Source organism: Mus pahari, chromosome X, assembly GCF_900095145.1.
Source record: "Mus pahari chromosome X, PAHARI_EIJ_v1.1, whole genome shotgun sequence".
Classification (NCBI taxonomy): Eukaryota; Metazoa; Chordata; class Mammalia; order Rodentia; family Muridae; genus Mus; species Mus pahari.
Window position 1 is genome coordinate 67634739 of NC_034613.1, and position 15189 is coordinate 67649927.

At 35.3% G+C, this 15189-nt stretch overlaps 1 protein-coding gene across 1 annotated transcript in view; it reads right to left on the reverse strand.

Annotated features, from left to right (window-relative positions):
- The window catches only part of Cfap47 (cilia and flagella associated protein 47), a 210187-nt gene that overhangs the window by 80281 nt on the left and 114717 nt on the right, over positions 1–15189 (reverse strand). The window contains exons 40-42 of the mRNA XM_021188546.2: positions 12995–13075; positions 6062–6129; positions 1156–1301 (exon numbers count right to left, since the gene is read on the reverse strand). Coding sequence (XP_021044205.2) covers positions 1156–1301; positions 6062–6129; positions 12995–13075 — 295 coding nt within the window. The remainder of the gene's footprint in view (positions 1–1155; positions 1302–6061; positions 6130–12994; positions 13076–15189) is intronic.

Consider the following 15189-nt stretch of genomic DNA (forward strand, 5'->3'; position numbering starts at 1 on the left):
AGAGAGAGAGAGAGAGAGAGAGAGAGAGAACACAATAAAAAATAATCAAAGAAACTAAAAGCTGTTTCTTTCAAGAAAAACAACATGAACCAACCACAAAATTCTAACAGAAAACTCCTACAGGTGAAACAAACACCATTGCAAAATGCCTGGATACAAAATTAATTCTACCAGATCAGTAGCCTTCTTCTTCCAAAGTGATAAACCAGTTGAGAAAGACACAGCACCCTTCACAATATGCACAATGATGTAAAATACCTTGATCTAACTCTAACCACGCGAGTGAAAGACCAATATGACAAGTTTCTGAAGAAAGAACTTGAAGAGGATATCAGAAGATGAAAAGATCTCCCATGCTCATGGATCTGTAGGATTAACAGTGAAAATGGTCATCTTTCCAAAAGTAATGTACAGATTCAATGCAATCCCTATTAAAAATTCTTTACAGATATTGAAAGAACAATTCTCAACACCATATGAAAAAAAAAAAAACAGGATAGCTAAAATGATGCTGAACAAAAATACTATCTCCTAATTTCATCAATTAGTTAAATTTAGTGAACACACACATATATGAATATGTGTCTATATATTTTGAGGATTCTAAAAATCCCCCATTCCCGAGGTCATTATCTTAGTGAGTCTCCTCCTGAATTAGTCTCCTCTCTCTTGTCTTCTCTTTCCTTCCTCCCCTGAATTGTTTTCTCCTTTCTTGGTTTAAGAACCAAGCTGCATGAATGCCACAGGGACAAAGAAATTAATTCCATAAACAACTTGTAAAGTTGGAAGCATATCCTTCCTCAGATAATTCTATGAGGAGATGCTACTCTTGGTCAGTTCCTTCACTTAATATTTAAATAGATGATAAGTAGAGGATTCAGTATGACAGGTCAGTCTCTGACTCACAGAGACTGAGACAAAGCCAGTTATCGCACTTCTACTTCCATGGAACTTCCATAAGCAGCTCCCGTAAGATTTATCTACAAGTAGTGGGTCTCTTGCTATTATTCAGAAAAAGCTGCTTCCCTTGGTATTTGAGGACTAGAAGCATGAATTTTTCTGGACTCCCAGTTATTTAAATATTACCTTTTATGTTTACTTTATCACAGAAGCAACCCATAATGGAAGAAGCACAACATTCAATTCTGTACTTACGTCTTTATTGCTCAGGATGATGGCACAATAGCGAACATGCATGTCAAAGGGAAGATAGTAGACCTCCAGACTTGAAGATGCTTTTGGTCTCAGGGAAAGTGTTGGTGAGGAACAGAAGAATTCTCTGATGAAGTTAGACTTAATTGCTGTGAAAATATGATACAGAGAAAGTTTATAAATAAACTATTCAAACAAAGTATTGTTTTATAAATAAAATTTTAGGATGTATAAAATGTTGAAAACATTGTAAAACAATGCATACTATTTAATAAAAAAACTACTGGTAATATGATCAAGTTTTTTATTAGATATTTCTTTATTTATATTTCAAATCTTATTCCATTTCCTAGTTTCCCTTCCAAAAATCCCCTATTCCCTCCTCCATCCCTCTGTTCCCAATCTACCCACTCCTGCTTTCTAGCCCAGGCATTCCCCTATACTGGGACACAGAACCTTGACAGACTCAAGGGCCTCTCCTTTCATTAATGATCAGCTTGGCCATCTTCTGCTATATATGCAACTAGAGCCATGAGTCCTTCCATGTGTTTTCATTGATTGGTTGTTTACCCCAGGGAGCTCTGGGGGTACTGGTTAGTTCAAATTGTTGTTCCTCCTAGGGGGCTGCAAACCCCTTCTGCTCCTTCTGTACTTTCTCTAACTCCTTCATTGGGAACCCTGTGCTCCATCTAATGGCTGACTATGAGCTTCAACTTCTATTTTAGTCAGGCACTGGCAGAGCTTTTCAGGAGACAGTTATCTCAGTCACCTGTCAGCAAGCTCTTCTTGGCATCTGCAATAGTGTCTGGATTTGATGGTTGTTTGTGGGATGGATTCCCAAGTGGGGAAGTCTCTGGATGGTCATACATTTAGTCTCTGCTCTGAAATTTGTCTCTGTAACTCCTTCCCTGGGTGTTTTGTTCCCCCATTCTAAGATGGATAGAAGTATCTCATTATGGGCTTCCTTCTTCTGGATTGAATCTTGGGTATTCTGTGCTTCTGCGTTAATATCCACTTATTAGGGAGTGCATATCATGTGTGTTCTTTTGTGATTGGGTTACCTCACTTAGGATGATAGCCTCCAGATCCATGTATTTGTCTAAGAATTTCATGAATTCATTGTTTTTAATAGCTGAGTAATACTTCATTGTGTAAATGTACCACATTTTCTGTATCCAATCCTGTGTTGAGAGACATCTGGGCTCTTTCCAGCTTCTTGTTATTATAAGTATGGCTGCTATGAACATATGTCCTTATTACAAGTTGGAGCATAATCTGCGTATATGCCCAGTAGTGGTATTGCTGGATCTTCCAATAGAACTATGTCCAGTGTTATAAGGAACCACCAAACTGATTTCCAGAGTGGTTGTACCAGTTTTCAATCCCACCAGCAATGGAGGAGTGTATTTTCCTTATGAATATCAATGCAAAAATACTCAATAAAATTCTCTCAAACCAAATCCAAGAACACATCAAAACGATCATCCATCATGATTAAGTAGGCTTCATCCCAGGGATGCAGGGGTGGTTTAATATATGGAAATCCATCAACGTAATACACTATGTAAACAAACTCAAAGACGAAAACCACAAGATCATCTCATTAGATGCTGACAAAATCCAATACCCCTTCATGATAAAAGTCTCAGAAAGATCAGGAATTCAAGGCCCATATCTAAATATAAAAGCAATAAACAGCAAACCAGTAGCCAACATCAAACTAAATGGAGAGAAATATGAGGCAATCCCACTAAAATCAGGGACTAGGCAAGGCTGCCCACTCTCTCCCTACCTATTCAATATGGTCCTTGAAGTCCTAGTCAGAGCAATTAGAAAACAAAGGGAGATAAAAGGAATACAAATTGGAAAGGAAGAAGTCAAAATATCACTTTTTTTTGTTAGTATATTTAAGTGAAACCAAAAATTCCACCAGAGAACTCCTAAACCTGATGAACAGCTTCAGTGCAGTAGCTGGATATAAGTCACTCAAACAAATCAGTGGCCTTTCTCTACACAAAGGATAAACAGGCTGAGAAAGAAATTAGGGAAACAACACCCTTCACAATAGTCACAAATAATATAAAATACCTTGGTGTGACTCTAACTAAGGAAGTGAAAGATCTGTATGATAAACTTTACATCTTTGAAATTGAAAAATATCTCAGAAGATGGAAAGATCTCCCATGCTCATGGATTGGCAGGATTAATATAGTAAAAATGGCTATCTTGCCAAAAGCAATCTACAGATTCAATGCAATCCCCATCAAAATTCAAACTCAATTCTTCACAGTGTTAGAAAGGGCAATTTGCAAATTCATCTGGAATAACAAAAAGCCTAGAATAGCAAAAACTATTCTCAACAATAAAAGAACCTCTGGTGGAATCACCATCCCTGACCTCAAGCTGTACTACAGAACAATTGTAATATAAACTGCATGGTACTGGAACAGTAACAGACAGATAGATCAATGGAATAGAATTGAAGACCCGGAAATGAACCCACACACTTATGATCACTTGATCTTTGACAAGGGAGCTAAAACCATCCAGTGGAAAGATGACAGCATCTTCAACAAATGGTGCTGGCTCAACTGGCTGTTATCATGTAGAAGAATGAGAATTGATCCATTCTTATCTCCTTGTACAAATCTCAAGTCTAAGTGGATCAAGGAACTCCATATAAAACCAGAGACACTGAACTATAGAGGAGAAAGAGGAGAAGACTCTCGAAGATATGGGCACAGGGGAAAAATTCTTAAACAGAACAGTAATGGCTTGTGCTATAAGATCAAGAATCTACAAATGGCACCTCATAAAATTGCAAAGATTCTGTAAGGCAAAGAATTCTGTCAATAAGACAAAAAGGCCAACAACAGATTTGGAAAAATATCTTTACCAATCTGATAGGGAGATAATATCTAATATATATAAGAACTCAAGAAGTTGTACTTCAGAAAACCAAATAACCCTGTTAAAAAATGGGGTACAGAGCTAAACAAGGGATTTTCAACTGATGAATACCGAATGGCTGAGAAGCACCTGAAAAAAATGTTCAATAGCCTTAATCATCAGGGAAATGCAAATCAAAACAACCCTGAGATTCTACCTCACACCAGTCAGAATAGCTTAGATCAAAAATTCAGGGGACAGCAGATGCTGGTGAGGATGTGGAGAAAGAGGAACACTCCTCCATTGATGATATCAAGTTTGACATAATAACATATATCATTATGTTCATCTATTAATGATTCCTTAGTAAATGATCTGATGAAAGTAGATTTTAGTACTATTTAAATTTAATTCATGTATATATGTATAACATCCCTTCTTGTATTTCTAACTGATGACTTATAATAAACTGATGACTTCACATAATAAAACATAATGGACAATTTGAGTTGACAATGACTACTATAACCACAAAACTTTATTCATATTTCTTTTCTAGTAGTTTTAAAACATATTTACAGATTCCTAAAAAGCTACTAGAATGCATTGATATGATAGGCAAATCTTAGTCACTTCATCTAAAAAAACACTCTGTGACAGACTTCAGCAGACCTGAAGTGCCATGTTGTAGGATACTACGTAATTTAATATCTGCTTTATCATTTCTCCTCTACCTTTTAAAACTCAGTTATCAGTTTTGAGAAGTGTCAGACCTACAGAGATCCTACTTATAAGATTATATGCCAACAACCTCATGTAAGATACTAGGGGTAGGGAATCATTAAACAAAAGACACCTGAATAAAATGGCTTAGAAATACTCCATGTTTCAGCTTCTATTCAATGGTAAGTGTTACACCTATTACTGCTGTAATTATGATGGTTAGTTCTGCAGCTATGGTTAATTAGAACATTTCTACATTCAGTTTCCTACTGATCATTCTAACCACATTTTACAATATTTTTCACAGCATATTCAAAATTTTAATAGAATATAGTTAAATACAATGTTCAAACATTAAGCTTTTCAGCTATATAAGAATCATCTTCTGAAAGTCAAATTTGAGTTCTTTGCGGCCCCCTTTGTGTAACTTTGCCCATCTTTTTGAGACCTGTATTTACTTGATAATACTAAGTAAAAACAGTATTTTCATAATTCTAACTTCAAAAATGCATGGTATTTAAGTAGGTTTAAATTCCAGAGACTGACAAATACAGTGGCACATGCTGACAGCTAACCATTGAACTGAGTACAGGGTCCCCAATGGAGGAGTTAGAGAAAAGTCTGAAGGAGCTGAAGGAGTTTGCAGCCCCCTGGGAGGAACAACAGTGTAAACTGGCCAGAAACCCCCACAGAGCTCCCAGGGAGTGAACCACCAACCAAAGAGTATACATGGAAGGAGCCAGGATGCCTCATATGTAGCAGAGGATGGACTTGTTGGGCATCAATGGGAGAAGAGGCCCTTGGTCCTATGAGGGCTCGATGCCCCCATGTAGGGGGGAATGATAGAAAAGGGAGGCTGGAGTGCGTGAGTGGGAGAAAACCCTCATAGAAGCAGGGGAATGGGGTGGAATAGGGGGTTTTGGGGGGACCAGGAAAGGGGATACCATTTGAAATGTAAATAAAATATCCAATAAAAATGAGTTTAATAAAATTCAAAAGCAACATAAAGACCATATATTTAAATATGTATCCAAAATGCTAGTGGAAACAGACTCAGTAGTAAAAGAAAAGGTCGGGCAGATTCCTCAAAAGGATACTTAACAAAAAAGGCAGATACAAGTCAATCTGCATTTGGCCAGAAATTTCTAGAAGTCTCCATTCTATTTTCATAAGCAACCGTGATGAATATCTCAGTTCAGCTTTTTTTTTCACATAAAAATCAGATATAAGAAAAACCAACAGACAAACAAAAGCAAGCAAGCAAACAAAAACCCAAGCGTTTTAATGATATACTCACATGTTCTTAAGCCTTTTTCAGCATGGGAAGAACTCCGATCAGCAGCATAGTCGCTACTCATCATACGACTGTCAGAAGAGGGAAAGAATGTCTCTTTTATTAAAGATTACAGATATTCAATTATTATCACTATCTACAATTATAAACAAACTCAAGGCAAGAACAAATTAGAATTTTTTCATATTTCCACTACGTTTTGGAAACAGTTGTCTCATTGTATATCACTTGCTAGCCTGCAGCTCATTATAAAAATCAAGATGACTTGGAACTCACAGAGATATCCCTCACTCTGACTCCTCAATGTAAGAATTAAAAGGCATTTGCTCAAATGTTTAATATTATTTATAAATTTTAGTGAAATATTCCTTTTACTTTTAAACAGTGAGTCAAAAATGGTGTGTCTTAGAGTTAAACAGAAATTCTCTTCCAAGAGAGGCCCCTTGGTCTTGCAAACTTTATATGACCCAGCACAGGCGAAGGGCCAAGAAGTGGGAGTGGGTGGGTAAGGGAACAGGGGGGGGGGGGGGGGGTATAGGGAACTTTCAGGATAGTATTTGAAATGTATATAAAGAAAATAATAATAATAATAAAAATGAAAAGAAAAAAGAAATTCTCTTCCAAAGTGATTGTAGAAAGCACTTGCCTTCCAAGGGAAGAAAATCTCTATAATCATTTCCACATTTTATCTGTTTCTTTAAAGATATGATATCTGGAAGCTTAGAAATTTTACGTGGGGGTCTGGAAATGACAGAGCATATCACAATCTGAGACAACTGTCTCTCTTCTCACGTTTTCAGGCATGCCAGACCCTTAATTTACACCCATTTTTTCTCTGTTACTATTCATGATTACTTTGATGAATAATCATTTAACCAATATTTACTATTATATATAAACTAAATTTGACCCTGAAAAATACTATAAATAAAATCTGAAATCCCTCCATTTCTATTAATTCAATTTTAAATTAGGAGTAACATGTTCTTAGCAATACATTCTTCTTGATGTTATTTCCCACATTTATAATTATTCTGTGCTTTAATTCTAATATATATTTTTGGTAGGAAACTTACATGCCTTTTGTTAAAAATTAAAAAAACATTTAATATTTGGTATGCTTGATAAACACTAATTTTATACTGTTATAGGTGCAATAGCTTGATACATTCACATGTAGAGAGTACACAGAGTGGTAACGATAATAAAGATTGCATTTTAGTTCTTCATATATGGCTCCACTGTCATCTATTTGATAATGGAAAGCTGAGCAGAATGACTGAGTAAAACACATAGATAATCCACAAGTTCATTTTGTGCAATATTTGCAATCTCTAGTCTTTAGTTACTTTTATCATAGTAAAATGAAAAGTATATGGATCTGGACTTTATATCCCTTTCATTGGGGTATTTTGTAAGAAGCAGATAATAAAAATGCCTATGTAGAAACTTGAAAGTTATCTCTTTCCCATGGGACATTCTTAAATTAAGATAAGTTACGACCTGTATATTGCTCATGATAATGACAGAAAACTTTGTGAATTTTGGAACCTGTCTCATTCTTATGAAACTAAGTATTATCATGATTATTAGTAAAAACTAGAAATAATTTAGTTAAACTTGTATGGTGAGTAAGATTCTATTATACTTAATGTTTATGAATTGAGAAATTCAGTGACAAATACCACTCTTTTATAGTGCAAAGACCAAAAAAATGGTATCTTGTCCTTTTGTAACTACTGACACCCTATCTTGTTTTAATTTGTGTAGATATTCACAGATGCTTCCTAGAGCTGTTTCATAAGAATATGTTGAAATCATTCTATTCTTAGGGTAGAGAGCATCAAAAGAGGATAATTTCTGGAACAATATTTGATGTTAATTCATTAGTGAATGAGTGAGGGGATGGAAGTTATTTTTGAAATACAGAGGAATGGCATACTTCACTTTTTGGTATAGACATCTTCTCAGTCTGGAATGATCAAAATGTCTTCTGAGCTTGAAAATGTAGCTCTAAAGCTTATATCCCATTTTAAAGGTTTGGCACAAGAGTTAGTTACCAAGATCTTAATCAGAGTTGCTATGATATTACTATAAAGCAGATATCCAAGAACTATTTAAGACAAGGAGCCAACAATTTAGTTCATATCTAGTTTTAAAATGCATCCTAAGATGGTATATGGGAGAATCAAATTTTGTGTATATTGTATTCTCCATATCATTTATGTTTCTTTTTTAAATTGGTGTGTGTGTGTGTGTGTGTGTGTGTGTGTGTGTGTGTGTGTGTGTATGTATCCATGGCCATATGAAAATTCTAGGAGTATACAGCAGCCACACAATCATCTGTAAACTTTGAAGTAAATGGTTACTAGACATCAAATTTCCTAGTGCCTTAATAATGGATTCTGCAGTTTCCAGAAAAGTAAGATATAAATGTTTAGGTGTCTAAGCCACCCAATCTACTGTATATTTAGTATAAGCACCCTAATGCACTAAAACACTAATCCAACTCTAAATTTCCTAAGTATTCAATGTAACAGAAATATTTTTAAGTTATGTCTTCCTAGAACTTATCATTTCTTAAACCAAGAATAAGATCATATGCCCCAATACAGGGTAATGCCAAAGCCAGGAAGCAGGCGTGGGTGGGTTGGGGAGCAGGGCCGGGGGAGAGTACAGGGGCTTTAGGGATAGCATATGAAATGTAAATGAAGAAAATATCTAATTAAAAAATCAAAAAAAGGAATTGGGGTCTAAAAATATCTCTAAGTCTTCATTTATGTGGCCACTATGAATTCAAATATTTTGTGATATAGGATAACTGATTAGGGTTATAAATAAATGAAGCTTTCAGTCTCCAATGGAATGTACTCTATGAGGAATAATTATAAAGCAGATTGTTAAACACTTAGAATCCTTTAAAGCCTTAATATACATGTATCATTTCTTACAAACCATGTGTAAAAACAACTTTCTTTCCTGGATATAACTATTACACCTGTAATTTCCTCTTCTTTTAATCTTTATGCATATGGGAAACATTTCCCCTTCTTTTTGACTCTAGCCAGAAAGATACTGCCCATCATTTCAATTATTACTTATTTTAGACTCCAACATGTATGTAGTAAGCAAAAACACTCGAGTGTATGCCAGAAGTTTGCCAATACACTATATAAAAACTTTACTTAAACAGATCACTCAGTACATTTTAAAACTGTAAGATACATGAATGAATGCATTTTATTCTGGTAAAATGCTTCACTGACACAGATTTTTGGTGTTCTTCTCTATATGATATTTGGCTCCTTTAGTGTTACAAGTATATCTGACTTATCCTTCTTCCCCTAATTACTGAGAGTACTTCTTGACTTGCCCCTTCAGGAAAATCTGTTGAACATGTAAATAACTCAGTATCTCTGCAAGAAACTAACAAATCATATCACTTCAAGAAATAATTAAAAGTGTGCTCATTTCTGAGCACAGCAATTACATTGACAAATTTCAAATTTTACCTAAAGTATCACATTACTATACTAATCCCTATCGGGTAATTCCTTTGGAATTAATTAGAGTAAGAATTTCTTAAGGCTGGAGAGATGGTTAAGATGTATTATCACGTGTTGCTACTCAAGAAGATCAGAGTTCAGTTTCTCAGCTCTCAATTGCTTATAATTCCAGCTCCAGGATAATCCAATGCCTTTTCTTTACCTATATGGGAACCTGAAAAGGTGTAAATATACATGCACACACACACACACGTTCAGATATACTTATGCACACACACACACATTAAAAAATTACTTTAATATCTAGACATAAATCTCTTTTAGATTTTCCAGTTTAGTGTAATATAGGTTTTTTTTTTTTTAAATCTGTCCTTACGTTTCTTTGAATTTATTTAGTGTCTATTGTAATTTGAATTTTGGTTCTCTTTCTTTTGTCAATGTTGTTAATAAATTCAAAGAGCCAATTCTTTATTTTACTGAAAAAAAATTACTTTAAAAAATTAAAGGATCATCTTATTAGATTTTGCTGTACTTGTGGATCACGGTTTTTTTTTTTTTTTTTTTTTTTTTTTTTTTTTTTTTTTTTTTTTTTTTTTTTTTTTTTTTTTTTTTTTTTTTTTTTTTTTTTTTTTTTTTTTTTTTTGAGACAGGGTTTCTCTGTGTAGTCCTGGCTGTCCTGGAACTCACTCTGTAGACCAGGCTGGCCTCGAACTCAGAAATCCGCCTGCCTCTGCCTCCCAAGTGCTGGGATTAAAGGCGTGCGCCACCACGCCCGGCTTGTGGATCACATTCTTATGAGTCATATATTTTTATCATCTATGTATCTGCCACATAGTTTTTAAAAATTATTTTGTTTGAAACAAAATAGATAACAAAATTTCATTTTCAAAATTGCCCATTAGAGGGCACTGTATATTGGAAGTCAGCCAACGTTGAATGAAAGATTTTTTTTATATGATGGTATCTGATTTTTTAAATATTTATCTTATGCATGTGAGTACATTGTCCCTCTCTTCAGATACACCCAGAGATGACATCAGATCTCTTCATGGTTGTGAGCCACCATGTGGATGATGGGAGCTGAACACAGGACCGCTATTAAAGCAGTCAGTGCTTTTAAACTTGGAGTTTTCTCTGTGGCACACAAGATTTATTTTTAAGAAACAAAAACACAGACCTATGTTCAAAGTGCAAAAGATTTTCTTATTCATTTTGTATAGGTGTGTTTTTCTTATATAGAATCAACACCAGATTATATAATCCACTGTTCCCTGATTAAAAGAAAAATTTCAAAATAAATTGTCCCAACTGTTCTTAAAGACATCACTCAAAAATAACATAGATTTCTGCATGTAAAATGTTGCCTAAATAAGTTTCATATTCTCACATAAGTTTCATATTGAAGGATGGGAGGGAGACTTACAGGGGAAGGTGTGGAGGAATGAGGTTGGGGGTGGAAAGCAGAGAGCACAGGGAGGAGCAACTGGATTGGGTGGGGGCAACACTAGATGAGGAAGAAACCTGTGACAATGGAAACTCAGGGATCAAAGAGAGAGAACCTAATACTCCTAGCAATGGGGGTCATGGAACCTGAACTGGCCATCTCTTATAACCAGGTAAGACTTCCAATGGAGGCTTTGGGACACTAACCCAGCTTCCAAACCTTACACCTACAATTTGTCCTGTCTACAAGATATAAAGGGGTAAAAAAGATGGAACAGAATTTGAGGGAAGGGCCAATGACTGACTGACACACCGTCAGACCCATGCCATGATAGAGAATTCACCCCAGACATTGTTAATGATGTTCTGCTATACTTGCAGACAGGAACCTAGCATAAATGTCATCAGAGAGGCTTCACTCAGCAACTAATGGAAACAAATGCAGAGAACCACAGCTAAATACTAAACAGAGCTTGGAGAATCTTGTGGAACAGTGAGGTGAAGGATTAAAGGAACCAGAGGGGTCAAGGCCACTACAAGAAAACTACAGTCAATTAAGCTGGGCACAAAGTGCCTCATAGAGACTGAACTACTAATCCGAGAACATGTATGGGAAGGACCTAGGCACTCTACATATATCTAACTGTTGTACACCTGGGTCTTCATGTGAGACTTCTAATGTGGGAACAGGGGCTGTCTCTCTATGTTGCCTACCTTTGGACCACTATCTTCTAACTGGGCTGCCTAGTCTAGCCTCCCTCTGTGGCCGAAGATGTGCCTAGACTTAATGCAACTTGATATGCCAAGGCTGGTTGATATACATGGGAAGGCATAGACTTTTCTGAGGAGAAGGGGAGGAAGTATGGATTCAGAGGATAGGGATCAGATAGAAGAAACTGGAGGTGAGGAGGAAATGGAAGCTGAGATCAGTATTTATTTTCTTTTTGTTTTTGTTTTGTTTTGATTTGTTTGTTTATTTGTTTGTTTTTCAAAACAGGGTTTCTGGATAGCTGTCCTTTAACTCACTTTGTAGACCAGGCTGGCCTCAAACTCAGAAATCTGCCTGCCTCTGCCTCCAGACTGCTGGGATTAAAGGCATGCGCCACCACACCCGGATTTGAGATCAATATTTAAACTAAGCAATTTATTTAATAAAATAAATGTCTCCCTGCTGTTCCCCCCCCAAAAAAAAACCCTCAGGGCCAGAATTCTACCATACTGCCAAAGAATAGCTAATGTTAACACTCCTTAAAGTATTCCAAAACATAGAACAGAAGGAACACTACCAAATTCATGTTATGAAGTCATAGTCACCGTTATATTCAAGTCACAAAAAGATTTAATAAAGAAAGAACATAAATTAAATGTAAAGAATGTATATAATGTAATGCAAAGAATGAACCTATAAAAATACTCAAAGGAATACTTGTCAATGGAATCTAAAAACACATTTAAAAGATTATTCACAGTGACTAATAGTTACAGGTCAGAGATGCAGAGATGGTTAAATAAATGAAAATCAATCAATGTAATCCACCATATATACATAATAAAAGAAAAAGAAACAGATTATCCATCCATAAACATAGAAAAGGCCTTTTAAAAAAATCTAACAACCACTTATTTAAAAACTCTTGAAAAGATTAGAGATTTAAAAAAAAAAAAAACATACCTAACCATTATAAAGGCAATTTACAGCAAGCCCATAGCCAAAATTATCTGTAGCTTTTATTTATTTATTTATTTTGGCAGAACAAAGTTATGATAAAAAATAAATACTCACTGTAGTAAATCAAGTGCATATTTTCTTAGACATGAATATAAAAATACTGAAAATATAATTGAAAAAGAGTACACATAGTGTAAATGACACATACTTTATAAATAAAGGCTACTGTCTAGGTCTCTATGTACCAAGTTTCCTTGGGCACTAATTTCTTATAACTTTCCTTTCACTATGTATAAGTATAAAATCAAAACTACTTACTCAGGCATCACAGAGGCCTTTGAAGTATCAGTTACTTGTGCTGGCAAATACATAAGTGTTGTAGATTCCACAAGAATGACACTGAAATAAATACAAAAAGTTATTTGCAATTGTAATTAACAAAATTCAGATGGCAACAAACCATTCTTCCTTCTCATTTTTCTTATCAATAACCTATATTCGGACTGAAATTTTTGATCATTCTGAAACTCAAAGGATACATTAGAGAAAAGGAAATAGAAATATGTGAAATACATAGAAATGAAAATCACACACACACACACACACACACACACACACACACACACACACACACAGAGCATTGTACTTTGAACCTGAAATGTTCCTCATAATACTGTGCTTTGACCTTTATTAACCAGCGGATGGTTCTATTTTGATAGACTACTGAATCTTGAGAAGGAAGTGCATAGAAAGCAGAAGTAGACCACCAGAGACAGGCTTTAGAATGGTATATCCCAGTCGAAGGTTCCTTTCTAAGTCTCTGCTTTTTGGTACAACCCTATGAGACCTTCTTATATCTATCATAAGAACTCACCATTGAGAACAGAACTGCTATGTTATACCTCCTTCACTTACATGGACTAATGCTGTGAAACCAGAACCTCAGAGAGCCTATTATCCTCTTTTCAGAGTTGTTAAAGTATTTTGGTCACAAAGAAGGAAAAAATAATAATGATTATGAAGGAAAATAATGGATACTGAAGTTTCATAGCAAAGAACATAAAAATGAATTCAAATTATATTCTAGAATAAACAGGAAATCAAACAATAGAATTAATACATGACAAGTGCTAGACATATTATCTGAAGTGGAGAGAAATGAGATAAGAGATATGGGTAGTTAACAGATGTTGTAAAAGCTGGCAAGATCTGAAGCCTGGATTTCCTTAGCTGTGATAGAGTTACTGAGTATACAGGCTCCATAAAGTAGACTTATGTGTCCACATGGAATCTGAGGCAATGCGAAATGGGAGGAACAAGCAGTCAGATCATAGTCATTGTTGGACAGTGAAATAAGCCTTTGGGACTTGTCTTTTCCATCAATATCCATGAAAGTGTAGTGAATTAATGTACAGGTAGAAAAAACTTAAATCAGTTTTTTCTTATTTCTTGTTCTGTTCTTCATTGTTGCTGTTTTTACAACCTCCCTTTGGCTTATTGGTTTAAATTGAGTTCATTCCCTTGGATTATATCAGAGATATCAAGTTCGTGAGTACTTATTTCATTATTATAATATTCTATTTCGTTTGACTATCATTACTATCTGTATTTCCTGTCAGAACTCCAAAAGATGAAAGAGTTATTGGAAGGAGTTTTACATAGCAACATCTACATTAGTATACAACCTAGACATACTAGACATACAAATAATTTTAGCAAGTTTAAAGTAGAACAGAGAATTAATACAGCATAGATAAAGCTATGCATATTTGAAAAAAAAACAGTTTTTCCACTGAAACAAAAAGCAGAAATTAACTACAAACTATGGGAGAAATTTGGTAGTATATCTGTATACAACTCTAGTCCCTAGCACTAAGGACATAGAATTGGGGGAATCTTAAGTTCAAGGCTATCAGTTTCTACATAAGAAGACCCTATCTAAGCTAGAGAAAGTACACAAGGAGCTGAAGTGGTCTGCAACCCTATAGGAGGAAAAAAAATAAACTAACCAGTGCCCCCAGAGCTCATGTCTCTAGCTGCATATGTAGCAGAGGATGGCCTACTTGGCCATCAATGGGAGGAGAAGCCCTTGGTCTTGTAAAGATTTTGTGCCCCCGTATAGGGGAATGCCAGGGCCAGGAAGCAGGAGTGGGTGGGTTGAGGAACAGGGCGGGGGAGTATACATCTGACTGTCAGAGAGGAAACTGGGAAAAGGGGATATCATTTGAAATGTAAATGAAGAAAATAGCTTAAAAAAAGACCCTATCTCAAATAAAGAAGAGGTTGGGAAAAAACATATCATAGGAAGAAATATAAAATCCATGGCAAAGGAAACTACAATAGTAAGCCTATAAAATGAATATGTTATAAATTATTTTTGACAACCATTACTGTCCTTTCTCACTTAAAAGTCAGGGCTGAATAATGAATATAAAATGTGTATAAACCCTTAAAAGAGGAAACACAAAAATCAATCAAGGAATTACAGGAAAACACTGCTAAACAGGTAGAAG